Source organism: Candida albicans, chromosome 1 (genome assembly GCF_000182965.3).
Source record: "Candida albicans SC5314 chromosome 1, complete sequence".
In the NCBI taxonomy this organism is placed as follows: Eukaryota; Fungi; Ascomycota; class Pichiomycetes; order Serinales; family Debaryomycetaceae; genus Candida; species Candida albicans.
In genome coordinates, this window is record NC_032089.1 from 2,369,346 (window position 1) to 2,395,999 (window position 26,654).

Sequence of the window (26,654 nt, forward strand, 5' to 3'; positions counted from 1 at the left end):
TTTTTTTCTTTTTCTGTCTGCCATCGCAAGTAACAAAAATTATTATTAGTAGGCTCATCTCTCGCTCACAGTATATTAGTTATTTGGTTTTGTTTTGCGAACGCACATCTACTACTTAACTCCAATTGTAATTCAATAACAATATCATACACAATTCAATATTGATTAGTTGATATACATGTCTACATAATCAAAAGAAAAAAACAAAGAAACTCAATAAAATATAAAATTCTTGGTGTAGCCAGATAGTTTAAAAAAGTACTCTTGAAAACGATTATTCAGAATGACCAAGATGTAAACCCTTTCTGATTCCTTTAATTCCCCCACCAAGACCTTTACCTAATGCACCTACACCTTTACCGACACCTTTGCCTACACCTTTACCAACACCAACACCAACATTTCCGACTTTAGTTATACCAGTACCAGAGCTCTTTGGCTTAACATTTAAAATGAATTCTGGTTTAAATGAAAGTTTAGCATAAGCTACACCTGCTGGTTCACCTTCTTCACCTTCTAATTCAATTGTAACATCAGCAGAACCGTCTTTCAAATCGTAATCACTCAATTCAACGTAACCGATACCCAATAAATCATTCTTATCAGCCATGTCCCAATCGTAACATACAAACTTCAATACAGAATCATATTTATTGGCCACTTCAACGGTTGCGGTATGGTTCCAAGTTGGATCAAGAGTCTTCTTGATAGTTTTGGTTTTGGTGAACGGGTCCTTGTCAGAGTTTAAGAAAACTTGCATAAAAGGATCTGATTTCCCATTACTATCGGCAGATGGTAACCCTTCAGCATTAAGAACTTCAACTGTTAATATACCAGAATTGTCAATAGAATCTTGTGGTGGAATACCTGATTCATAAATTAATGGAATCCATGAGAATTGAATTTTGAAAGATGCACTACCAGCACCAGAAAGTTCAACATTCATTGGTTTATTGTAACCATTTTTCAATAATTGTAAAGTTGGTATAGTGGCTTCAGCAACACATTTATCAACTCTATTGTCGTCTTTCTTTTTAACCAATCTGAGATGGGTTTGAGACCATTCCAAATCGGAAATAACAGAATCTCCAGTTGTTTGGATTTTCTCATTCTTCTTTTTAATTTCTCTGGTGATGTAGTCAGGGTATCCTTGATTTCCAGAATAAAATTGCAAATATACATCATCTTTGCTCAAATTGGCTTCTTGAATTTCATAGATTAAAATACCACTCTTGTAGTCAAGCAATTCATCTAATGACAACCTCAATTTATGACCAAATGAATTCTCATCTTCAAGATCATCTTCCATATCTTCTTCAGTTTTTTCTTCATCTTGGTTGGATTTTTTAGTTTCCTTGGCATTACCAGCATCTTCTTTACCTGAAGCTTCTTTATCAGTAGTTTTCTCTTCTTCAGCCAATTTCTTCTTTTCTTCCTCGATTTGCTTCTTCTCTTCTTCTTCATCTTTGTAATCTTGAAGTGACATTACCGGTAAAGCTGGATAAAAGGATAACGTGTAGGTAACGTTCCCCTTTGGTCCCTTCTTATGAATTAATCTACCACTTCTTTGCTTCTTGTCAACATGTTCAATGTAATTACCTCTTTCATCTTTTTGAATCAAATCAGTCAATTTAACATCAAACGACCCTAAGGTACGATCTGGCGAATGTGATTCAACATCCATTACCTCGATTGTTAATTTTTGATTTGGTGACGAAACAGTAACATAGTGAATCTCATTCCAAGTTGGATTTAATGTAGATTCGATAGCAGCTGTTCTTGTTCTTTCAAAACCATTCACCAATAATCTTGCATATGGATCAACTTTACCAATTGTCTCCAAGTTACGCAAATCTTCAGCATTCTCAATACCAACTCTGATAGCACCAATTGGAGGAGTGTAGCCACCAGCACCACTAGCACCTTCTAACTCGACAGGTTTCCATGTGGTATTGATCTTAAGCTCACCACCACGTGACAATGGGAACCAGGTTTGTTCCACTTGGGTAGCATCAATTAATTCATTCAAACTATGAGTAACTTGTTCCATAATCTTACCAGATTTCTCTTTAATTAAAACTCTGACCTTAGCTTTAGCACGATTGTAAACAATTTGTTCAGTGGTAGCACCCCATCCAGGATTGTTAGTATTCTTTTGCACTGCTGTAGTCAAAACAGTTTCACCATCAAATATAACTTCAGCACTGGTCGAAGCACCTTTTTCACCACCTTTCAAGTTTCTTGCTTCAATAACTTGGATTCTGGCAATACCAGTATTCAAATCTGGTGGTGGTGTAATAGCACCATCTGCTTGTCTGACAGGTTCAATGGTTGGCATAAAGTGAAGTCCAAAAGACAATTCACCAACTGGCTTGTTGTTTCTCAAAAATGCAGCAGTGAGGTTTGGTTGCTTTGGATTATCAATCAATGGTTCCAAGTCGAATTGAATGGCACCAACTTGTCTATCTTTTCTGAAATCGTTGAAATCAATGCAAGTTATGTTGAATGGTTCTGACAAAGAAGAAATTGGAATTCTCAAAGTTTGTTTCCAAACTGGTTCACTAGTATCATCAATAACTTTAGTCTTGGCCAAGACTTTATTTTGGAAACCAAATGTAAGGTAAGGGTCCAAAGTGTTACCAATTGTTTTGAATCCTTTCAATCCTCTGGCGGAATCTGCAGTAATTGACAAAACACCAATAGCTGAGTCCAATGCATTACCAGCCATCAATTGTTGAACATTCAATTGGAAAGACAAAGGCGTGAAAAGCAAAGGTCCCACATACTTTTTAACCATTTCGTTAATCAATGGATATAAACCTGGAATCGATAAAACTTCCCACCACCAAGAAGATTCACCCAACACTTTAGTGTTGAAATCAAACTTTGGGGGTTCTAACATTGACACATTGACAGTTTCGACATGTGGGAAAGATGTCATTAATCTCAATCTGATTCTTGCTAAACCACTGAATGAAACATCATCAATGGCAATTGGAATGGTAATACCAAACAAGGTTGCTTTAACAACAATTCTTTCGTTCACATGACTCTTCAATTGTTTGTGATTGGCATCAACCAAAGCGTTAGGGGTAAATGAAAATCCCCAATCCATGACAACAACATCAGGAGCAGTTCCTGCCAATGTTTTCACTGAATCAATACGAGGAGGCTTTGTCCCTAAAGTGAAACTATCAAGCCATAACGATTTAACAAATGCTGGTGCTGGAGAGCTTGCCAAAATAGGATTGACTTGTTCACAAGCAATTTGAGAAATAGATGGTTCCAAATAATACCAAAATTGTTCCAAGAAATAATTACACCAATCCATGGTTTCGTAATCATCTTCAATTGATTTAACAGAAAATTCACGTTGTGCTTGCTCTCTCAAGACACCTCTGTACTTTTTAACGGAAGCACGATACAACAAAGAAAACACCACCATGACAAAAAATAAGGGTGCAACTGAAAATCTAAACCAACCAATAATCCAGGATAATAATCCCGCAACGATCAAATACCCAGCATTATGATACCAGTCTCCATAGATTGCTGCAGGTAAATATTGGTCAAAAAGTGATCCTCTTGATAACAAATCTACAGTTTCATCTTCAGCAGTCAATACATCCTCTTCTTCAAACCCACCAACTTCCTTCCAACCTCTATAGGTAGGGTCAACTGGTTGTCTTGGAGGTGGTTTAGTCTTGACATTAGACATATCAAAATCTTCACTTGGTGTTAAAAGTGACGCTTGACTGCTGCTTCTTGAAAGTGATGACAATGAAGTTGTAGATTTTGAAGCCTTGTGGTTGCTTTCATTGAATTGACCAGTGTTTGAAGAATCTGTTGCGGCGTGGTCTTTTTTCAAAGGTGGTTGATTTTTTATTTCAACTTGCTTTGGTGGCTCTAGTGTTTCACTTGGCTAAAAACAAAAAAAAAATTGGGTTTTGGTTAGTACCTTGCTGTAATTGGTAGAGATAAATACTGATAACAAAGGGTTCATTATAACATACATTCACCGCAGCAGTGGCATCTGGGGCTCCGGCAGACATCTCAATTGAAATAGTTGTATTAATTGAATTTGTTAAATACTTCCAATAGTAGTAGTGATTTTTTTTTAAAAAAAAACTCCAAATTAATCGAAATTCAATTGAACTCGTCGTTCTAAAAGAATATTTTAGGGGATTGTTTATTTTTTAAGGAATTTCGATTGCTGAATTTCCTAACTTACCTGAAATTTCAGATATAGTTATATGCAGTATATGAGCCCCTTTTCACGTGACTTCATACCAAAAACTATCGTTATAGTAACAGACAACAAAATTCAGAAAATATGGGCTGTACAAGATGATAAATCAAAAGCAGTGTTCTCAGGTTAGGCGAAAATGACAAGAGCTTACAATTTAATCTTTATATTAAATGCTGCCATTGGTGTACAATGATAGTACTTGGAAGTCCAACCAAACTTGGTCTTTGAGAAAAGAGAAAAAAAAAATAAGAACTAAAATCAGGACTCACTCTCATTAACTTGGGTGAATTTCCATAATTGCACATATATACTATGCTTAGATCCGTCACAAAAGGCTATGGAAGACTTTTCTCTACAAGTCTGAAGAATTTTGGTCCAACTTCCAAACCATTTATTGATGGAACTTATTTAGGAGATTCTTTGGCAGTTGATGGATCTATTGAAACAGTGGAGCTTTCATACGATAAATATTCCCCAACAAACGAGCCATCTTCTTTGAAATCTCCATTGGTATTTCTTCATGGACTTTTTGGATCTCGTAAAAATACCAGAACCGTGGCTAAGAAATTGAGTACAAGATTGGATCGTGACGTATACTGTTTGGATTTAAGAAACTTTGGTACTAGTCCTCATCATCCTCGTTTGGACTATCCAAGTTTTGCAGCAGATATTGAAAATTGGGTCGGATTGCAAAATTTCCCTGAATCTGCAAAACCAATATTAATTGGTCATTCAATGGGTGCTAAAGCAGTCATGGCAGTAGCATTAAGAAGACCTGATTTGCCTAAATTCATTTGTTCTGTTGATAATTCACCAATTACATATCCAACCTTGGATTTGCTGTTTGGGAAATATGTCAACCAATTACGTTTGGCAATAGAGAAATATAAATATACCAATATCAAAGATGTGGATGCCAAGTTGGCCGAGGTTGAGCCAAATCAATACATTAGACAATTTTTGTTGACAAATGTAAATAAGGGCCAACGTCATGAGCATGTTACATCTAAAGTTCCATTGGATATTGTGGGAAATGCCATCACTAAAGGAATTATTGCTAGCTGGCCATATGACCTGAATATATCACGATGGACCGGTCCTTCATTGTTCATAAGGGGAACGGAATCAAAATATATTCCAGATGACGCCATACCCGAAATCGCAAAATATTTCCCGGATTTTGAACTTAGAGACATCAATTCTGGACATTGGGTTATAAGTGAAAAGCCAAATGAGTTTATGGACGTATTGTCGGAGTTTATAGAACGAAGAGAAGATGAATTATAGAATTTTTAGTTGTATTTGTAATATATAAATTGTTGTATTTCAATCTACTTGTCACTTACTTTTGCCTTTCCCTCACCAACAAAATCACCATAGATGTCAAATCTTCTTTGATAGTGTACTGGAATCCCATCTCTGGCTTTGGGCAACAAAGCCGGGTCCAATTCGGCATACAATATTTCTTCTCCTTCTCCAGCTTCGGCAATGATATTACCAAATGGATCAGCAACTAATGAGTGTCCGTAAGCTTGGTAGCCACCTCCTTCAACGTCTCTAGCAGGTGAACATAAAACTACAAAAGTTTCATTATCAACGGCACGAGCACGAGCTAATAGATGCCAATGCAATGGACCGGTGGTTGTGTTAAATGCACCAGGGTAAAACATAGCAAACGAGTTGTATGGGTAACGCGATGCTATCGAAGCTAATTCTGGAAATCTGATATCATAGCAAATCCCTAAACCTACATTACCATATTCTCCCAATTTGAAAACCGTAGCTTTGTCCCCGCCGGATAAAGTTAATGATTCTTGGAAAGTAATACCATTAGGTATATCTATATCAAACAAATGAGCTTTGCGGTGTTTTGCAATGATTTCACCTTGAGGATTGAAAGTCAACGATGTATTGTAAATTTTATCATTCTCGCCTTTCTCTGGAATCGAGCCCCCTATAATGTATATTTTATATTTTTGTGCCAAACTTGACAACAATTGAGTAGTTTCTCCCTGGGGGATGTCTTCAGCATAATTTCTAAATTGGTCTACGGCATAAGGTGAATTAAAACATTCTGGTAACATGACCAAATTTACTCCTGTGGATTTGGTAACTGCATCATCAATAAATTTGGTTACTTTGGTCAAATTTGCTGCTTTATCTGCACCTGCTTTTAATTGAATGAGTGCAATTTTAATTGATTTGGATAATGGAGATTTTAATACTTGGTTCGACATAATGGAATTGGTCTGTTGGTGAAAAAGATAACAGTGGCCAGAGAGTGGAGAGAGAGAGAGAGAAATAAAATGAGTCAATAATGATTATAATTACTGGGAGTGGAGTTTTGTCCACTTTCGCGCGCAACCAAAATTGTTATCAACTATTAATTACTAATATCAAGGAGCCACATTACTGTCCATTTTTTATTCTATTAAATTATAAATTAAGTGCTTAAATATTCTCTTGATATCTAGTTGTTTTATACATCTTGTGACCGTGTCAGCTTTCTTCTGTTGATGATTTGGAGCAACATAAATATGGAAGAAAGCACAACACCCACACCAGCCAAACCCATCCCCATTCTAAAAGCATTTCTCATACCAAATATACTGGTACTCAAATTTGGCTCTTTATTCTTTGTAGTGTAGTATTCAACAGTACCAGCAAATCCCAACCCGATAGAGATAGAGTAGTTGACAAATGTTGAGACCAATGACCCAGCTATCCCTTGTTGATGTCTTGGCAATGAGGAACTTAATAAAATACAGGCTGCTGGGAATGACATATCCATTCCAATAGGCTGAATTAACAAACTGACAAATTTTTGCGCCCAGTATATTTGCCCAACTGGACGAGTTCCCATTATTACTATGCCAATGAAAAATGCCATCATAGCAAGAAACATTACTACTGCTGATGGTACTTTCATTAACAATATAGCACCACCAATTGCAGCAACAACTCCCATTGGTCCACATGGAATCATCTTTACACCAGACATCACTGCATTGTCATTGTCAACCACAAGTGACCATCTAAGTGTATAGAATAACCAAACACCAAAGCATGACCAACCTGCAGCAATACAGCCTAAAATAAATCCAGTGTCTCCCTGTAAGGCCTCTTTGGGCACCAATGGATCTTCTACTCTTTCTTCAACAAAATGGAATGCCACAATACAAAGAAACCCGACAATTAACAACACATAAACATAAGGTACATGCCATCCAATGTTGGGACCTTGATTGAAAGCAAAATTAATCAAGACTAAGCCAGAAACTCCGAAAAGAGAGCCCCAAAAGTCGAATTTCCCACTAGACTTGAGACCAATCTTTTTTGGGATAATAAAAAACGCCAATGCTGCTAAGCCAATACTCACAATTCCACATAACCAAAATGTCCATTGCCATTTTGCAAGGTCAGCCAACAATCCACTAAACAAAGCTCCTACCACAAACCCGCTGGGAGCTATTGCTCCAAACAAAGCTAAACAGACATTTTTCTTGAGTGATTCTGGGTAAAAAGATGCAATTAAAGCTTGACTATTGGGCATCATTAATGCTGGACCTATCCCTTGTAAACCTCTCATGGTTGTGAAAAAAACATTTGACTTTGTTAATCCAGCAAATCCACACAACAACGAAAACACTCCAAACCACAAATATCCAATAATGTACAAGAGTTTGTATCCATACATGTCGCCTAGTCTCCCTGAAACTAAAATAAAGGTACCTGCTGTCATAGAAAAACTGGCAGCAAACCAAGACATTTCTCCCGGGTCGTCTTGAATACTGTACGTGTCAGCAATCTTTAATTGCGTGTTCATTGTTTGAGACACGGCTGCCTGAGTTAATAATTGTGACATACACATAAAAAACATGAATAAAATCTCCCTAATGACAGATATATTCTCATAGTTTGGTTCAGGTAGCTGAGACACGGTCGTGACGGTGACATTTGACTCTTTTTTCTCAAGCTCATTCACTGGGTCTGGGTTAAACTCTTCCACTGACACTGAGTTGGACGAAGTACAATCTGACATGATGAAATAATTATTGAAGATCGAATGAATGCAATTAAATGAAGTTTGTTTTGTAGTCTTAAAGAAAGAAAAAAAAGTTTTGTCCAACTAGTTGATCAATGTTTCCAAGCTGGTAGTTTTATATCAAGAATTAGTGATAACATTCGGAATTACTTATAAATATTCTGGATTTTACAGCCCTTTTTTTTGTTCTTCACAAAGAAGAAGATGCGTTTCGTACCGAACAATACCCGACATGAAACGCGGCTTTTGGACTATCTGACACCATTGTTATAACAACTTTTCGTCAACAATGATTTATTCCAGACGTTTATACGCCCAAAGAGGTTTATGGACACACAGTATTAGGATCTATCCATGCTTCGGTTAAGTTAAATTGATATTATTACTTCATCATAAAATTTTAACAGGAAGAGGAATTCTTCCTTGATTACTGTTTGAACAATCTATACCCCCGTTTTTAGGACTACTCGTAGCACGAAATATAATTGCTAGAGACAGTTTTATCACCCGATATTAGTAATGGTGACGCGATTTACTACACGCGATGGTGTTGCACTATTTGAGATTTCATGATCTGACCATACTTTAATAAGTAACATTTAACGAGGAATCGGAAATACTGATCAGGAACGATAAGTGTGTGGCTAGAATCTTGGAAATATAATAATAAATCTCGGATAAACAATTAATAAGATTTATATAAAAAAAATTAATATGCAAAACACGTCCAAAAAAAAAAAAACGTCATAAATCGGAATTAAATGAAAAAGTACATAAAATCTCATAACCATTCGCCGAAAATCACAACAAATTAATAAACAGAAAAAAGAAACAATACAAAAAAAAAAATGGCACATGCTAACATTCTCAATATTTTGAATTCTTACACGCAAATATAAACTACTTTACATACATACTACTAATCTAGACTTTAAAATCATAAGCGGCTTTATTATATTAGTTTGGTCTGTTAATATGTACATCCTATTTACAAGTCCTTAAAAAATTGAAAAACTTGAAACAACTCACACCAATGTTTGTACTCTTCAAGAAACTACTGTAGGAATTTCAGCTGTTTCCTTCAACCATTTCAAATGAGGAATAAAGACTTTATTACATCTATCAATATTATTCTGTTCCTCGTCTTTAACATACATCAAATGGTTGCCCATATAATCATTAGTATAATCGATATGAGGAATATTTTCAATTGGCTTTCCGGTCTTGGAATCATAATAGTTAGGACACAATCCTTCGGTGAAAAATTGCATCACTCTCAAATCAAAGTCATATCCGACATTCTTATTGATAGAGCTGTACATTCTGATATGTTCATCAGTGTCAGCATATACAAGGTCATGGTTGTCAGCCAACCAGTTTGGATAGAACTTTGGATAAGAAAGATGCATAAAAATTATATCCACATCTTGTCTGGTAGTATCTTGAGCTTGAACAGGATCGTAATGAGCTAATGCTTTAGAAGTAAATTTATTGTCCACTTTAGACACATACCCAGTCCATTTAAATTGACGAGCACATTGGTACCATGGTTCCTTCATTACATGTGCAGCAGCAATAAACGTTTCTTTATCTCCTTCCCCAGCTGAACCCTGTGTCAACAATGGGTAATAGTATTGTGGTCCAAAAACATTGTAGTATAAACAAAGCAATAAAGTCTTCAAATGACTACTTTTGTTGACCATGAACATTCCAGTTTCTGAAGTAGGATCAGGAAGTGTACCTTCAAAATCATGATACCAAGAGTCTTTGAATGTGTATTCTGACAATGGCTTGAGTTTGTCTTTACCGCCAGCTTGTTTTTCATCATACTTTGAATATCTTAATTTGTTTTCTTTAACGGGAACGCCAGCAATTTCATAGTATTTGGGGTTTGTAGTTCTGGCCCAAGCGTCTGGCCATAAAAGAAGATTATTTTCCTTGTATAAATCACTTTCAAACAAATAGTCAACGTTTCTAGTTGGGAAATTGTCAGAATCTAAGTACAAGACGTTTTCAAATTTCGAACTAAGCAAAGCCAACATTTTGTATTGATAACCGCCAATGTCAAAACGTTTCTTTAAATCGTCTGCTAATTTGTAATCAAACACATTACATCTTGCATTATATTTTGGTAAAACCTTTTCACAAAATTCTTTTTCGTAATCACTTTCAGTAGCAATAAACATTTCAACAGGCAATTTGGCGCCTGTAGCTCTTAATTGCTTAATCACTAAAAACGATAACCAGGTAAATCTTCCACCCCCAACAATTATGTAACCCGAGGAGCCCTTATATGATTCCCACTCTTTGTCGGATGGTGCTAAACTACCGAAAGTTTTCACACGTTGAAGCATTTTAGGGATATGTTCATCGACATATCTTTTATGACTATCTTTTAACTCTTTGAAAGTTGCTTGTGGGATATCCAAAACGTTTTCCAAGTATTCTTTGCCGAACAAAAAGTTATCGTCAGTCGAGAATTTCTCTTTAGCCTTTTCTGAGGTGTATTTGTCTTTAATTCCAGGCTGTTTAATTGCAAATTTTTCTAAACCTTCAAAGAATATACTAAAGTCAGGCTTGTTTCCACTTTTTGGTGGTTCTTGAGGTGGAGAATCAGGTTCAGCATGAGGAATATCTTCATTAGGAGGGTTATCAAGTCTATTGTTGGTGACTATATTGTTCTTTGGACGTTCATTTTCGGTAGTTGATTTATCTGATGAACCTAGATCAACCAAATCAGACAAGTCTTTGCTTCTGACATTTGAAGAGACGATGAAATGATATGTAGCTATCACGATTATCACACCAATCAATATTTTTATTTTCTGTTTAGCGATCATTCTGAAAACTTTTTGATGCTTCTTTGAAAGGATCACCGTTGATTAATGATATTATTCTAACCCTGTCTGGCTGACTTTGAATGATATATTGGAAGAGATGAGTGATCTTGACTACCAAAAAAAAATCAACAAGTGTGTATAGAGAATGAAGAAAAAAAAAACACCTCTAAAAAATGTTAGGCGTTTTTATTTGCTATATATAGAAAATAAGTAATAATGCGCGACCGATGATAATTAACATGCGTCTTCTTGAAAAATAGAAGAAATACTCTGACAAAAGAAGTATTGATTACTCTCCAATAATGTCAACAAATAGATTTCACTGTTTAGGATCAACTTAGACATAGAAGTATCACAATGTATTTATCTTGTTATGAACTGTAAACAAAAAAATCAATAATATGGACTATGCTATTGTTAGTGGAGCGACTTGATCAATTGTTTAATAATATCTCTACACAAAAACACGAATTTCAGATTCAATTGGACCAAAACAAGAAAAAGTATTTAGGTCCGGTGAATGGCATCGACCATTAGATATAGCAAAAAGAATAAGATGTGTTCATCTGATTTTTGTACTCTTATCAATTTAATTGCATGTTCGGAAACAATAGTGGATGTTTGGGTGTAGAACTGGGCAATTGAAATTTATCGTTTGTATTATCTGAAAAAGATTTAAATCACTAAAATGTCTCTTGTTAAAAAACTACTTACATCTTTTCTGCTTGGTCTTTTTCTGATTTTTGAGACTCTTAACATGTGTTTTAGTGGTTATTGAATGCTGACGTTATAGCCACACTAAAGTGGTGGTAGATTAGATACTTTATTACACGCACTGGTCGGAGTTAAACTTCATTTTTTTTTTGGTTTTGCTTTCTTCTCCTTCTTCTTCTTTTGCCTTTATAATTGACATCCCTTTTGTTATCTCAATTCATGCTTAAAACCAGTATCAGGACACTTAAAAGAATGACAAACTCGAAATTAATAGAACTTCCAAAGTCGTCTTCATTTACTCAACGGATAAAGCCAGATAAAAGAGTTCCATCAGTGGAGGTTGCTTTGGAAAACGAAGGCAACATTACCAATACCCCAAGAAATATAACTCATGGTGGATTTTCATGGGTGTTACCCACTCCGAGAGATGACTATGAGTTTATGATTGCTAACCCATTAGCAATGAAAGACCTAGGATTGAGTTTAGATGAAATTGAAGATCCAGTTTTTCAACTGATTGTAAGTGGAGAATTCTACCAAGATAAAGTTACTTTTGTCAAAGAAAACTTCCCTATGCCTTACGCCCAAGCTTATGCAGGTTGGCAGTTTGGACAATTTGCCGGACAGCTAGGTGACGGAAGAGTGGTCAATTTGTTTGAAGTTCCTAAAGCTGTACCAGATGGCGAGAATCGCGACAAATACGAAATCCAATTAAAAGGTGCGGGGAAAACACCTTTCTCTAGATTTGCGGATGGTAAGGCCGTGTTGCGGTCATCTATCAGAGAATACATTATATCAGAACATTTACATGCAATTGGAGTACCAACTACGAGAGCCCTTGCATTGACGTATTTGCCTAGTACTTTGGCTCAACGACATGGAGCTGAGAGATGTGCCATAGTTGCACGGTTTGCTGAGAGTTGGGTCAGAATGGGTACCTTTGATTTATACAGATGGAGAGGTGATCGTGAAGGGATTAGAGATTTGTCTGATTATGTGATTAATGAGTTGTTTACTATTAATGGAGTAAAGTTTCAGAATTTTGAAAGAATTGTTAAGACTGGCCCTAACTTTTTCAAATTAAATGATAAGTTACTAGGCGAATTGACTGATTACGATAAAATGTATTACGAAACCGTAGTAAGAAATGCAGAGACCACTGCAATTTGTCAGTGCTATGGGTTTTTAAATGGGGTTTTGAATACTGACAATACATCAATCTTAGGTTTGACTATAGATTTTGGGCCATTTTCCATAATGGATAAATATAATCCAAACTATACACCAAACTCAGAAGACCACGAAGGTAGATATGGATATAGAAATGTTCCTACTGCAATTTGGTGGAATTTGACTAGATTGGGAGAGGATTTGGCAGAGTTGGTTGGAGCTGGTAATGAGTTGTTAAATGACCCACTGTTTCAACAAGGTATTAAAGAAGAGTGGGAAGATTCAATTATCAAGCGCGCCACAAAAATTATAGAAATTGGTGGAGAAATATACCAGCATGCTTTTACTAAAAAATACGTTGAAACATTTTTCAATCGATTGGGTTTATCACATGAATTGATAGATGCTCAAAACCCAGAAATACAACGTACCGATGTTATTGTTCCGATGTTGGATGTGTTGTACAAGATTCAAACCGATTTTAATTTGTTTTTCTTGAAATTGCAGGATTTAGATCTTGACTCTGGTGATTATGCTTTGATTGCAGAAAAAGAGTTCTTGCCAAACTATGATTTCAACACATACAGACAGCACAAAGATGATTTGATAAAGCAAATTAGTGAATGGTTGATACTATACCACGAATTAAGGAACAAAACCAAGAAATATAAATCAACTCCTGATCCAGCAAAATACAACCCTAAATTTTTACCAAGAAATTGGATTTTAGATCAAGTGATTCAGCAAGCAGAAAGCTCACGTGGGGCTGAGACAACATATCTTGAAAAATTGCAGAAAATGAGTTCCAACCCATATGACGAAACTAAATGGGGAGATGAATTGAAAGATTTAGAGCAATCTTGGTTACTTCAGGGTAACAAAGGGGATGAGTTTGCCATGTTACAGTGTGGCTGTTCAAGCTAAGTAGTTGTAGTAGCAATTTTAGAAAATATTACTATTGTTTAAAATATTCAAATAAAAAAAAATATCATTAGTATCTAACTAACTATAAACTGTTTGTCGTTTATTCAATAAAATAAGCAAGCTCGATTTTATTAAGATTTAAATGATTTCTTAGCATCGTTGTAACCTCTTTCGAATTCTTTGTGTGCTTCCTTTTGCAAATGTTCTGGTAATTGTGCAATCTTAGCATCAAGATGGTCAACACCTGTTTTGAATTTGGAACTAAGTCCTTGATGGCTGCCAGAAGAGTGGGTACCATGCCCAGTAGAAGTTTGACCATAACTGGAATCGCCATGTCCACTACCAGTGGTGGCAGCACCGTATCCTGCACCAGCACCAGCACCAGCAGCTGTACCAGTATGTGATGATCCATAACCAGAAGAAGAAGAACCATGAGCACCAGTGGTTGTACCACGGGCACCAGTTGATCCATGGGAGCCAGATTGAGTAGATCCGTAACCAGTGGAGTCATGAGTACCGTGAGTACCATGAGTACCTGTTTGTGATGATCCATAACCAGTGGTACCGTGAGAACCAGTTTGTGAAGACCCGTAACCAGTAGAGTCGTGTGTACTAGAAGCACCGTGAGTACCAGTTTGTGACGATCCATAGCCAGTAGTACCATGAGTACCAGTTTGAGAACCATAACCAGTAGAATCGTGAGTGCCGGTAGCACCATGAGTGCCGGTTTGAGAAGATCCGTAAGCAGCATTACCGTGAGTTCCAGTTTGAGAAGATCCGTAGCCAGTAGAATCATGAGCACCAGTAGTACCATGGGAACCAGTAACGCCAGATCCATAACTTCCACTTGTTTGTTGTTGATCATATCCAGTAGAACCATATCCACCAGCAGAGGATCTATCAACGTGACTACCAGAATGAGTGGAACCTTGTTGATGACCACTAGCAGTGTTTGATGATCCGTATCCAGTACCAGATTGACTAGTACCACCATAAGCAGCGTTGGTCAGGTCAGCACCTGTAGCGCCAACACCAGCAGCACCAGCACCAGAACCAGTACCAGCGCCGGCGCCATATCCAGAAGTACCACTACTGGCTCCTTGGTTTTGACCAGTCAATGAATCTTTTGCACTATCAGCAGTTTTTCCAGCTTTATATTGCTTATACTTGTCTTGGGCAAGATCAGTACCAGTTTGACCGTCTTTGCCACCGGCATATTTCCCGGCTTGGCTGTTGATGTTGTCAACATCATCCTTCTTGATTCCTTTTAATTTGTCAGTTAAACCCATTGTTTGTTATTGTTGTAAATTATAGATATAAGTTATTTGTACTTGATATTCAATTGAGTTCTGAAAATACCAAAATCAATCGAAAGCAATTGGGAATTACCCCCTTTATATATATTTACATTGAGTCTCGGGAGCAATATAGGGGAGAAATTTCACAATTGAGAGTAGTGGAATTCTCCAAACGACCTGTGTATAGTTACGTCATTTCCAGATATTTACCAATTTCATACTTTCCCCGTTTTTTTTTCAGTTGCTATACCGATTTCAATATTGTTGCTATTTAAACCGAAGACTGAAATATAAAATGTGTGGATCCAAAGAATATAGCAAACAAGCAACACTAACAGATGAAATGAAACAAAGAGCAATAACAAATAATATACTAGAGCCTCGTGGCTCAGAGAAAAGATGACCAATGTCATACACAGTTTCAACTCAGCCTATCGAATTCTCGGTAGCATTGCTATTTTGCTTAGTTCTCGGATCCTCTATTTTTATCTATTTTGTTGCTAACATGGTTGCCAATTACAATTGTTCAACCCTGAGTTGTTTTTCACCGAATATGCAATTGTGCTAGAAACTCTAGAAAGTTCTTTTCGGAGAAGGCGAGAAAACAATAAGAGAAAACTTTCAAGATCCAAAATGTTTGCCACAATTGTTTCTATCAATATGTGGATTCTTCACACAATGCAAAGTATTAACTCTTTCAGTACAATAGCCACTCAAGACAATAGTAACTTATTGAACCGATAGACGGAACATTGTATTTCTTTGATATATTTTTTGAGAAGCATAACCTTTGTATAGTCAACGTTGCGGTTAGGTTTCTGTTTCATTGTACTAAACGAGGTTTCTCTTTGGTTTCAATGAGACATTTTTTTAAACTTGTCGTCTAATGAAAACAGCAAAATCAAAAACTACACATACTCTTACCAAACCAGTAAAAGTCCACCCCTGAAAATATATACGATAGAACTTTCTACTTAGAAATACATTTAATTCCATTAGAGGGGTGAAAAAATAGATGAATACGACATTTCAACAGAAGCATATGAGTGTAAGTTGATAAATCTGCTCTTACACTTTGGAAAAATAATACTTCAATATTGAATGATCGTTTGACACACAGAAGTTTAAGTATACTTTATACGCTGCGTGTAGTTGATTTAAAGTTTCTTCCAATTGTAGCGGAATTGATCAGGTTTAATGCTTTTTGGAATATTTCGAACAATAAACACAACAATTGATACAAATGTACCACATTTATTGATTTACTCCTTAACAGAACCCATAATTCAATGCCCAACCTGAACCTGGGGCAGAAGTAGGAGATATATGTAAAACGTAAAGTCAAAAGAAAAGAGACAAACAAAAAGACTCTGGAAAAAAAAAACTTCCTCAGTAAACAAGGAAAATGGCGATGCAACAAGAGGTTGTCGCCAGAACCAGTTACCCGGTTCACTGCGTTGGCCAACTTTGAGACTATATTACGGGCTTCCTGCTTTCAATACTACATCAAAAGACACATCAAAAAATATACGTATATTAAAATCTTTTATAACTTGTTTCCATCAAACCATTTTTGTTCCAATAAATATTGAAATTACTCTCTAGGAATAATTGCGCATGTAGTTTAATATGATAGGGATAGGGTGTAGTTCTTTTAATCCTTGGGTTCTGGTCTCAAATCAGATCTTCTTGGGGCTTCCAATGGATGTAACTGAGCTAAATACGTGATTGCCCACATTAAATAACACATTGACAATGCTAATATTACTGATGATCTAAAGACAGTTGTGTTCTCTTTTGGTGCAAACACCCATGCCAAACATGATAAGGCAACAACTACTATGAATACGGCAACAACAGAATATCTAAATCGTATATGTTAGTAACTCAAATTACGCCATAAATAATGTAAGTCTCTTGTACTGAAAAAGATACATACCCACTCATTTTAGATAATCGTGTATCTTTACTGTTAGGTTTTAATCGACAACTGATATTGTTGATAACTCTCAAATTCGATTTTTTTTTTTGCGTTAGTGCACCTTTTTTGTTTTGAGATTTTGATTTTTTTTTTACATCCGCTGAACTTTCTTCGAACTTGTATACAAACACCCACATAACTAAAAATATTCTAAATGGTCTCCCAACAGGTCTCTAATTGGCTTTTCAATGTAATTCAACCACTGTATGAACATAAGAAAGAAGTGTATGCTCATGTTTTCCAATTTTTACAACTACATTTGAAGAAAAATCTTAATTTTAAAATTAGAACGCAAATCTACACCTCGAGTGGGTCAGGAGAGCCTAATCTATTGATAAACTTGTTTGGCACAATTCAGATCAATGAACAAATTGGCACACCAATTGAAATCTGGGTACCTTTTGCATATCCTTATGTTGATTATGAGAACAAAGGTGCACCTATAGTTTATATTGTTCCTGACCACAGTAAAGGTTGGTACTTAAAACCAAATAATAATGTTGATACACAAGGGATGTTTTACCACCCCTATTTGACAAGGTGGCACAGAGAATGCTTGCGATCGAATCCAGATTCTCTAAACATGTTCAGTTTGGTAGAATTGGCAAATGTGATTTACCGAAGCGTTACTACGGATTCCCCAATAGCCTCCAAGCCTCCAGGCATTACTAATACTCCCCAGAAGCCCGCAAAAGTGCCACTTGATTTTAATAGCATTTCAACAGAACAGCCATTGAATTTGCATCAATTGAATACAGAGCAACCGGCAGTAATACCCGTACAGACCACTGGTCCTCCATTACCTGCAAAACCCCCAAAAGCACAGAATGATATTCATAGTTCCACACCATTGAAGTATCAAGCGCCGTTGCCATTGCCACATGAAGCTGAGAAATTTAATTATCCGCAAGAAAGAACGTCATCTCCATTGCCTCCATTAGGATTCATAAATCAACAGCCTAGTCGTTCCCCTGCAATTGCTTCTGCCGTTCCCCATACCATGACACCGCCACAGCCATCACCACCAGTTGATTTAATTGATGGTGAAAATCCATTGTCTGAAACCAATACTGGTGTCACTAACTTGACGCATGAACTATATTCTAAAATTAATCATTTCTTAAGTGAAGAAGAGAAAACCATCAAAGATGTGAACGAGAAAACCATGAAAATTAAAGTATTATACGAGCAGTTGAATCATTATTACAGTCTGGCCCTTAAAAACTCAAGTTTTTTGGATGATATTGTAAGTCAGCTTACATCTAAAGTGAGAGATTTAACACAATTAAACCAAGAGTTGGGTGTGGTTAATGAGCTTAATCATCAGTCACAAGACAGTATCGCCATTAGCTCTACTAAAAAGATTCCCTTGGATGAGATTGTTATTGCTGATCTGCCAATGATTGATACCCTATACAAGGTTAGTGCCGAAATTAATAGCATTACAGATACTATAAATTTGATATCTGGAAATTTCCATAACGAACAAGAGATTGTTAACGAGAAAAGCTTCGACTCTTGTCTTAAAACAACACGGAAAATGGGTAGAGAACTTTTTTGGCTTCATTTTATAAAGTCTGAAATAGGAAACAAGCTTCAGTAAGGATTTTGTCTTATTAATAGGAAGGGGCTGTACACACTTAATGTATTCATAGAAGTATCTGTCCAAATATTCAATATATAATTTCTTTTTCCTTGTGATATGTTTATCTTCATTTTCAGGTCATAACAATCTCTATACAACGCACTCACAAAAAAAAAGACAATTAAAGAAAAGAGTTTGTATCGCCACAGACTTGAATTGCCTAATCGTTCTATCTATATTATAACATGTCGACTGAGTCTGAAAATGTGTTCAGGCAACTGTTCAGAAACTGGAATGACCGGTCGAATAGAACTACTACATCATCTACTTCAAACAGACCTGTCCTATCCGAATGGACAGATTATTTTAAAACTGGGGCAAACGATCTATACAACCGATTACCTTCATCGGTTCAGGATATAGGTGCCACAAACAATAATGTACAAGAGCCATCATGGTACAATTTGTCAAGACTAGAGAGATTAATTGGTTTTGGGTGTTGTCTTGGAGCATCTGTGTTATGCTTTGTGTTGTGTTTCTTCATGTTGCCGGTTTTGGCATTAAGACCAAGAAAATTTGGTTTGTTATGGACTGGAGGATCTGTACTTTTTGTTGTATCATTTGGTGTTTTACAGGGGCCATATAATTACGTTCGACATTTACTTTCTAGAGATCGGATATTGTTTACAGGGGTATTCTTTTCATCTGTGTTTTTAACAATTTACTCGGCCTGTATTTTGAAAAGTAGTATTTTAACCATTTTCACTAGTATAATAGAGATATTGGCTGTTTTATATTACACATTGAGTTACTTCCCCTTTGGAGCAACAACTTTGACGTTTTTCACTAGCTATGTTGTTGGGTATGTCGGGGGATTGATTGGAGGGGTAATATTTTGAGGTGTATACAAGGTTATTTTAATTTTACAACAATACATGTATGCGTATATTTATATTTTGATGTAAACTGTTGATTCTGGTATTATAATTTTTCATTATCTACCTTAGCCAATTCTTCCTTTAATTTCTCATGCAATTTTCCTAATTTATCAAAATCAGTGGCTTCAGCAGGCCAACCAACACCTAAACCTGTAGCCTCATCCTTTTTAGGAATCAAATGGAAGTGAACGTGATCAACAACTTGATGAGCAATTCTTCCGTTGTTCTGTAAAACGTTATAACCTTCACCTTCTGGAGTATTATTTTCGTCCAATTTCAAGACTTTTGTCAATTTTTTGACAACTGGTAAAATGTCACTAAGGTAGTCGTCTGGAATGTTGTGCAACTTTGCCCCATGGTGTTTAGGGATAATTAAAACGTGGGCTTCAGCAATTGGTTGAATGTCCAAGAAGGAATAAGTCTTTGCAGTTTCAATTAACTTGAAAGAAGGAATTTCACCTTTGATAATTTTACAGAATATACAGGAAGCATGAGAAGCCATAATTGAATTGGGAAATACTATAATGTCAATTGAAAGAGAACTTGAATTGAAGTGAGATTTTCACAAGCTAATAAGTTAAATTGTTTGACCTTAAGATGTGTAAGAAAAAAAAAGCAGAATGAAACTAAAGAAAAAGTGAGTTGTGGAGGTATATAAAGTTCTTAGAGTAATAAATTTTTCTTCTCTTTTCGGGTCATAGTCTCCTTAAAATTTGTAGGAGTTCGTATTCTACCCCCCTATTTAGGTATTCACCCCACTGAACTGTAGTACGTTAAACTCCGAGAATATATACAGTGGAGTGACTTTTCCAACACCTCGCCAAATCAGTTAGATATTATACCTTCTCTTTAAAGACGATTCTAACCTATCCATCATATCTAATTATGTAAAAGAAAAGGATCTGGTGATCAAGTTCAGAATTTTAAGTATTCAAGATGTCCAAATTTTCACCCATCCTATTTCAAACTTGTCAAAGTGGTAAGCTTTCTATATCTTACCACAGAGACACTTCCACTTCTAATAACACTTGTTGAACATTATCTTACAAACTAAGCAAGTGCTTTTTTTATAGGAATCTTTAGTATTGTTTCCATAATGTTTATATGCAGTCTATCAATTTATGTGCACTAATTCTTGGACGGTGGCAAAATGAACAACTGGATGTATGGATAGATTTGTAGCAACTGATACCAGTTATTACTAGCAATTGAATATACACAGCTGTTGACATTCTAGTCATTCTTTAGTACACGTCTCTCTTTTTTACCGTATACTCAATTTGGACATACTTTTTTCTTTATCTTCTGCTTTGAGAAGGTTCTAGTCTTTACAAAAAAAAAAAATATTTGACAACCAAATTAAATTCGAATCAGTGTTGAAATTCTGAGGGCGATCAACACCACAACAAACAACAGAGGAATAGAAAAAAAAATCCAGCACACCAATTTTAATTTTTCCTTTCAAAACTCTCTTTCTTATCCCACATTTAGTTTATATTTTTATTTCTACACCATAAATTTCTACAAATAACACAAATTATGACTGGTGAAGAAGATAAAAAACAACATTTTGATGCTTCTGGTGCTTCTGCTGTAGATGATAAAACAGCAACTGCAATTTTAAGAAGAAAAAAGAAAGATAATGCCTTGGTCGTTGATGACGCCACCAACGATGACAATTCTGTCATAACCATGTCGTCAAACACAATGGAATTGTTACAATTATTCCGTGGTGATACAGTCTTGGTGAAAGGTAAGAAGAGAAAGGACACAGTGTTGATCGTTTTAGCTGATGATGATATGCCTGATGGCGTTGCTAGAGTTAACAGATGTGTTCGTAACAATTTGCGTGTCAGATTGGGAGATATCGTTACTGTCCATCCATGTCCTGATATTAAATATGCCAACAGAATCTCAGTATTGCCAATTGCTGATACTGTTGAAGGTATTAATGGTTCCTTATTCGACCTTTACTTGAAGCCATATTTTGTTGAAGCCTATAGACCAGTGAGAAAAGGTGATTTATTCACTGTGAGGGGTGGTATGAGACAAGTAGAATTCAAAGTTGTTGAAGTTGACCCTGAAGAAATTGCAATTGTTGCTCAAGATACCATTATTCATTGTGAAGGAGAACCTATTAATCGTGAAGATGAAGAAAATAGCTTGAATGAAGTGGGTTACGACGATATTGGAGGTTGTAAGAAACAAATGGCCCAAATTAGAGAATTGGTTGAATTGCCTTTGAGACATCCACAATTGTTCAAATCGATTGGTATTAAGCCACCAAAGGGTATTTTGATGTATGGTCCACCTGGTACCGGTAAAACCATTATGGCAAGAGCAGTGGCCAATGAAACAGGTGCCTTCTTTTTCTTGATAAATGGTCCAGAAATTATGTCTAAAATGGCTGGTGAGTCTGAATCCAATTTAAGAAAAGCTTTTGAAGAGGCTGAAAAGAATTCTCCTTCCATTATTTTCATTGATGAGATTGACTCTATTGCCCCAAAGAGAGACAAAACTAATGGTGAAGTAGAAAGAAGAGTTGTTTCTCAATTGTTAACCCTTATGGATGGTATGAAGGCCAGATCTAATGTAGTTGTTATTGCTGCTACTAACAGACCAAATTCTATTGATCCTGCTTTGAGAAGATTTGGAAGATTCGACAGAGAAGTTGACATTGGTGTTCCAGATGCTGAAGGACGTTTAGAGATTTTGAGAATCCACACAAAGAATATGAAATTGGCTGATGATGTTGACTTGGAAGCCATCGCTTCTGAAACACATGGTTTCGTTGGTGCTGATATTGCTTCATTATGTTCAGAAGCTGCTATGCAACAAATCCGTGAAAAGATGGATCTTATCGACTTGGAAGAAGAAACCATTGATACTGAAGTGTTGAACTCTTTGGGTGTCACTCAAGACAACTTCAGATTTGCTCTCGGAAACTCCAACCCATCTGCCTTGCGTGAAACTGTTGTTGAAAATGTTAATGTCACTTGGGATGATATTGGTGGTTTGGACAACATTAAGAATGAATTAAAAGAAACCGTGGAGTATCCTGTTTTACATCCAGATCAATACCAAAAATTCGGATTGGCACCAACAAAAGGTGTTTTGTTCTTTGGTCCACCAGGTACTGGTAAGACACTTTTGGCCAAGGCTGTTGCTACTGAAGTTTCTGCTAATTTCATTTCTGTCAAAGGTCCAGAATTGTTGAGTATGTGGTATGGTGAATCTGAGTCTAATATCCGTGATATATTTGACAAGGCCAGAGCTGCTGCTCCTACTGTGGTGTTTTTGGATGAATTGGACTCCATTGCCAAAGCTAGAGGTGGTTCTCACGGTGATGCTGGTGGTGCCTCCGACAGAGTGGTCAATCAATTGTTGACTGAAATGGACGGTATGAATGCTAAGAAGAATGTGTTTGTCATTGGTGCCACTAACAGACCAGATCAAATTGATCCTGCATTATTGAGACCAGGTAGATTGGATCAATTAATTTATGTCCCATTGCCAGATGAGCCAGCTAGATTGTCTATTTTACAAGCTCAATTGAGAAACACTCCATTAGAACCTGGTTTGGACTTGAACGAAATTGCCAAGATCACTCACGGTTTCTCGGGTGCAGATTTGTCTTATATTGTTCAAAGATCTGCTAAATTTGCTATTAAAGACTCTATTGAAGCCCAAGTAAAGATTAACAAGATTAAAGAAGAAAAAGAAAAGGTGAAAACTGAAGATGTTGATATGAAGGTAGATGAAGTTGAAGAAGAAGACCCTGTGCCTTACATTACCAGAGCTCACTTTGAAGAGGCTATGAAGACCGCAAAAAGATCTGTTTCAGACGCTGAATTACGTCGTTATGAGTCTTACGCTCAACAATTGCAAGCCTCAAGAGGTCAATTTTCTAGCTTTAGATTCAATGAAAATGCTGGTGCCACTGATAATGGTTCAGCAGCAGGTGCCAACTCAGGTGCAGCTTTCGGAAACGTTGAAGAGGAAGACGATTTGTACAGTTGAGAAATTTAGCGAGTTGGCGTAGCTTTGATTTGCTACTAGAGGACTGACTAGGTAACGAGTTATTTCTTTTATTTTCAATAGTTTCAATTTCAATTTTAAAATTCCTTTTTGTTTTGTTTTTCTCACTATTGGTTATTATGTAAGGTTTGTATACTTGTGTCTGTGTATCTTAATTTTGATTACATGTCACCGTCGTTTCTTCTTATAGACTCGCCAGCTTGTTGATGAGCTGTTAGTCATTACGTATTGCCACCGCATTACATTCATGTAAACGCTTCTTTTTTTTCTAAATTCGTGATAGTCATTATATATTTTGAAGCATAACTGCTTATTCTATTCTATGGTAAAAGTACCTAATCCCGTTACAAAAAGTTATCTGCAAAATTGTACTTGAACTTTGCCCATCCTTTCAATGAGTTGGCGTATCTATTTTTCTCTATTTCTTCAGGAGTTTCATAATACCTATCGGTATCAAAATCCATGTCTTCAAACTTGACAAATTTATCTTTCCCCTTACGAACCACTAACCACCAAAAAACAAAGCACAATGGGAAAACTCCCAATTCCAAATAGGACTGGAAAAAATCATTCACGGAAAATGGAGAAAATGTGGTCCATCCTTGAACTAAAATAATAAATCCACCTAAAATTACAACGTATAAGGGACCATAAGGATAAGACCAATTTTTGAATAACAACTCATGGGTTCTTCCTTGTTTTTCCAAACCTCGTCTGAAACGAATTGAAACAACACCAATCACCCACCAAGAAATCAAATTGGAAAGCCCGACAATTGCTTGTAACCAAGACCACAATTCACCAGATCCCACAAATGCTGAAGCAAAACATAAGCCTCCAATCAACCAAGTTATAATTACTGCCACATATGGAACTCTGAAACGATTCATAGGTAAGAATATTTTTGGTATGTAACCATGTAAACTCAAATTATAGGCCAATCTCGACCCAGCATACAAGGCATGATTTCCGGCGGAAACAATCGAAGTCATAATAACTGCATTCATAAAACTTCCAGCACCTTTAGCTCCTACCATTTGGAAAACAATGGTAAATGGAGAAGTGGCAACTTTTTTAGTCAACAAATTTGGATAATCATAAGGAATGTTCATACCAATGAAAAAAGCAGTTAAGATATAAAATATCAAAACACGGAAAAATGTCATTTGAACAGTTTTGGGAATTACTCTAGTTGGATTTTTAGTTTCACCTGCAGTAAGAGATACTGACTCCAATCCACCAAAACTATAAGCAGCTGAGGCAAAGACTTTACTGAATCCACGGATTCCATCAACAAATGGAGCATCGCCATAACTCCAATATTTAAACCCAATGTATTCGTGTTGTGGATTTTTCCCAGCGTTACAAATAATACTAACAATGAAAAATATAATAATTGTCACCACTTTCAACAAGGCAAGTGAATATTCTGCTTCGGCGTATAATCTCACATGTAACACGTTTAACAATAATAAAAATACCCAAAATATAATAGATATCACATACCAATGGAAATTGGTCCAATATTGCATCACTAATTGTAAGGCAACCAAGTCTGCGGCAACACTAACACAATCATTAAGCCAATAATTAAATAAAGTTGCAAAGGCAAGAGAATCAGAACCAAATCTCTTGGTATAAACGGCAAATGACCCAGATATAGGATACTGAACAGACATTTCTCCAAGACTCAACATCATGAAATAAATCATTGAACCCATTATAAGATAATTCAATAATAAACCTAATGGTCCAGCATTCAGTAACATTTTCCCCATACCTAAGAAAATCCCGGTTCCAATGACACCACCAAGACAAATCAAATTGATGGTACGAGCACCTAAACTTCTATTAAGATTCTCTGTTTGTGCGACTCTATGCTCTGATGATGTTGATGCATCTTCAATCACATTTTCCAAGTCAACTTGGGGTTTTTTATCTAGTGACGTTACACTATTAGGATATTCAACGGACATTATTTGAAGAAAAAAAATGAATAAAAACTCGATAGTATTATAAAAACAAAAACAACGTGTTTTTCAAGAAATAATCATATTTATATATATATAAACTAATCCCTGAAAAGTAATTGCCCCCTCCGAAATGGCAAACTGATAATTTCATTTAAACATTTGGAAATGAGATTAGGATTTGCCGTGAGAATGTGAGTGCCACAATAATGATAGCATAGAAGAGCAAAAAAATAATTGTTCCGCATCCTGCGGCTTACAGTTTCTAGGGAAGGCTTTTGCATTAAACGGAGGCGAATTTGGAGAAAACCTTGGTGGAAAATAACCGGTAAATGTCAATTAACAGTGTCGTGTGATGAGCATCGCTTAGTTATTACTAAATAGAGATAGTAAATTGTTTACACTGGGATTAGCTTTAATGGAAGTATTCCATTAGTAATCGTTGTTCGGCGTTTTACATATTTCAGTGGTCAAGAAATTTCTTTTTTTTTTGCAATTCCACAGAAAAATCGTGCTTTCACGTGACTGGAACAAGAGCAAAATTCCGAATCAGCCTAAATTTCGGATATACGTCGTTGTAATGACTTTGCAACAACTAGAGCAACAGTAATGGTAGTAGTATTATTAGTAGTCGAATTATATTAACTAATGTAGTTATTGGTATAGATATTAAGCTTCTGTTGTTTCTAGAGTCTCGTATGTTAATTACGTGGGGTAGAAGTTTTAAGCGGGCACTGTTTATTGGTCTTGAGTATTCTTCAATCAAATACTGAACAAATCACTATTCTGTAGATGCTTCTATGGTAATAACGGGTGAAGTAATTCCCTATCTTTCTTTCAAACTGACAAGACTTGTTTAATCTAAAATCTGTCTAAGATTGTTTTCAAGTTGCTTTAAAAAT

At 36.1% G+C, this 26,654-nt stretch overlaps 13 protein-coding genes across 13 annotated transcripts; 5 read left to right on the forward strand and 8 right to left on the reverse strand. All coding sequences in view use genetic code 12, as the record gives it.

Annotated features, from left to right (window-relative positions):
* Positions 1 to 274: 274 nt before the first annotated feature.
* CAALFM_C110680CA (tricalbin) lies at positions 275 to 4,052 on the reverse strand (the record flags this gene model as incomplete). Its single annotated transcript, XM_019475145.1, has 2 exons — positions 275 to 3,922; positions 4,014 to 4,052. The coding sequence occupies 2 exons, from the start codon at positions 4,050 to 4,052 to the stop codon at positions 275 to 277; spliced, it is 3,687 nt and encodes a 1,228-aa protein (XP_019330690.1).
* A 509-nt stretch (positions 4,053 to 4,561) lies between these two features.
* Positions 4,562 to 5,536, forward strand: CAALFM_C110690WA (uncharacterized protein; the record flags this gene model as incomplete). Its single annotated transcript, XM_708863.1, has 1 exon — positions 4,562 to 5,536. The coding sequence occupies one exon, from the start codon at positions 4,562 to 4,564 to the stop codon at positions 5,534 to 5,536; it is 975 nt and encodes a 324-aa protein (XP_713956.1).
* Positions 5,537 to 5,580: 44 nt separating this feature from the next.
* On the reverse strand, positions 5,581 to 6,486 carry NIT3 (putative hydrolase; the record flags this gene model as incomplete). The annotated part of the gene is made up of 1 exon (XM_708862.2): positions 5,581 to 6,486. The coding sequence occupies one exon, from the start codon at positions 6,484 to 6,486 to the stop codon at positions 5,581 to 5,583; it is 906 nt and encodes a 301-aa protein (XP_713955.1).
* Positions 6,487 to 6,728: 242 nt separating this feature from the next.
* Positions 6,729 to 8,291, reverse strand: CAALFM_C110710CA (uncharacterized protein; the record flags this gene model as incomplete). Its single annotated transcript, XM_708861.2, has 1 exon — positions 6,729 to 8,291. The coding sequence occupies one exon, from the start codon at positions 8,289 to 8,291 to the stop codon at positions 6,729 to 6,731; it is 1,563 nt and encodes a 520-aa protein (XP_713954.1).
* Positions 8,292 to 9,340: 1,049 nt separating this feature from the next.
* MNN2 (Mnn2p) lies at positions 9,341 to 11,134 on the reverse strand (the record flags this gene model as incomplete). Its single annotated transcript, XM_708859.2, has 1 exon — positions 9,341 to 11,134. One exon carries the CDS (start codon positions 11,132 to 11,134, stop codon positions 9,341 to 9,343), a length of 1,794 nt encoding a protein of 597 aa, XP_713952.2.
* A 933-nt stretch (positions 11,135 to 12,067) lies between these two features.
* Positions 12,068 to 13,942, forward strand: CAALFM_C110730WA (uncharacterized protein; the record flags this gene model as incomplete). The annotated part of the gene is made up of 1 exon (XM_708858.2): positions 12,068 to 13,942. The coding sequence occupies one exon, from the start codon at positions 12,068 to 12,070 to the stop codon at positions 13,940 to 13,942; it is 1,875 nt and encodes a 624-aa protein (XP_713951.2).
* Positions 13,943 to 14,073: 131 nt separating this feature from the next.
* Positions 14,074 to 15,231, reverse strand: ASR1 (Asr1p; the record flags this gene model as incomplete). The annotated part of the gene is made up of 1 exon (XM_708856.2): positions 14,074 to 15,231. The coding sequence occupies one exon, from the start codon at positions 15,229 to 15,231 to the stop codon at positions 14,074 to 14,076; it is 1,158 nt and encodes a 385-aa protein (XP_713949.2).
* Positions 15,232 to 16,894: 1,663 nt separating this feature from the next.
* On the reverse strand, positions 16,895 to 17,358 carry CAALFM_C110750CA (H(+)-transporting V0 sector ATPase subunit e; the record flags this gene model as incomplete). Its single annotated transcript, XM_019475146.1, has 2 exons — positions 16,895 to 17,106; positions 17,181 to 17,358. The coding sequence occupies 2 exons, from the start codon at positions 17,356 to 17,358 to the stop codon at positions 16,895 to 16,897; spliced, it is 390 nt and encodes a 129-aa protein (XP_019330691.1).
* A 17-nt stretch (positions 17,359 to 17,375) lies between these two features.
* Positions 17,376 to 18,824, forward strand: VPS23 (ubiquitin-binding ESCRT-I subunit protein; the record flags this gene model as incomplete). The annotated part of the gene is made up of 1 exon (XM_708855.2): positions 17,376 to 18,824. The coding sequence occupies one exon, from the start codon at positions 17,376 to 17,378 to the stop codon at positions 18,822 to 18,824; it is 1,449 nt and encodes a 482-aa protein (XP_713948.1).
* A 227-nt stretch (positions 18,825 to 19,051) lies between these two features.
* SFT2 (Sft2p) lies at positions 19,052 to 19,705 on the forward strand (the record flags this gene model as incomplete). The annotated part of the gene is made up of 1 exon (XM_708854.2): positions 19,052 to 19,705. One exon carries the CDS (start codon positions 19,052 to 19,054, stop codon positions 19,703 to 19,705), a length of 654 nt encoding a protein of 217 aa, XP_713947.2.
* Positions 19,706 to 19,787: 82 nt separating this feature from the next.
* On the reverse strand, positions 19,788 to 20,246 carry HNT1 (adenosine 5'-monophosphoramidase; the record flags this gene model as incomplete). Its single annotated transcript, XM_708853.1, has 1 exon — positions 19,788 to 20,246. The coding sequence occupies one exon, from the start codon at positions 20,244 to 20,246 to the stop codon at positions 19,788 to 19,790; it is 459 nt and encodes a 152-aa protein (XP_713946.1).
* Positions 20,247 to 21,283: 1,037 nt separating this feature from the next.
* On the forward strand, positions 21,284 to 23,764 carry CDC48 (AAA family ATPase; the record flags this gene model as incomplete). The annotated part of the gene is made up of 1 exon (XM_708852.1): positions 21,284 to 23,764. The coding sequence occupies one exon, from the start codon at positions 21,284 to 21,286 to the stop codon at positions 23,762 to 23,764; it is 2,481 nt and encodes an 826-aa protein (XP_713945.1).
* A 362-nt stretch (positions 23,765 to 24,126) lies between these two features.
* ALP1 (Alp1p) lies at positions 24,127 to 25,758 on the reverse strand (the record flags this gene model as incomplete). The annotated part of the gene is made up of 1 exon (XM_708849.2): positions 24,127 to 25,758. One exon carries the CDS (start codon positions 25,756 to 25,758, stop codon positions 24,127 to 24,129), a length of 1,632 nt encoding a protein of 543 aa, XP_713942.1.
* Positions 25,759 to 26,654: the final 896 nt, after the last annotated feature.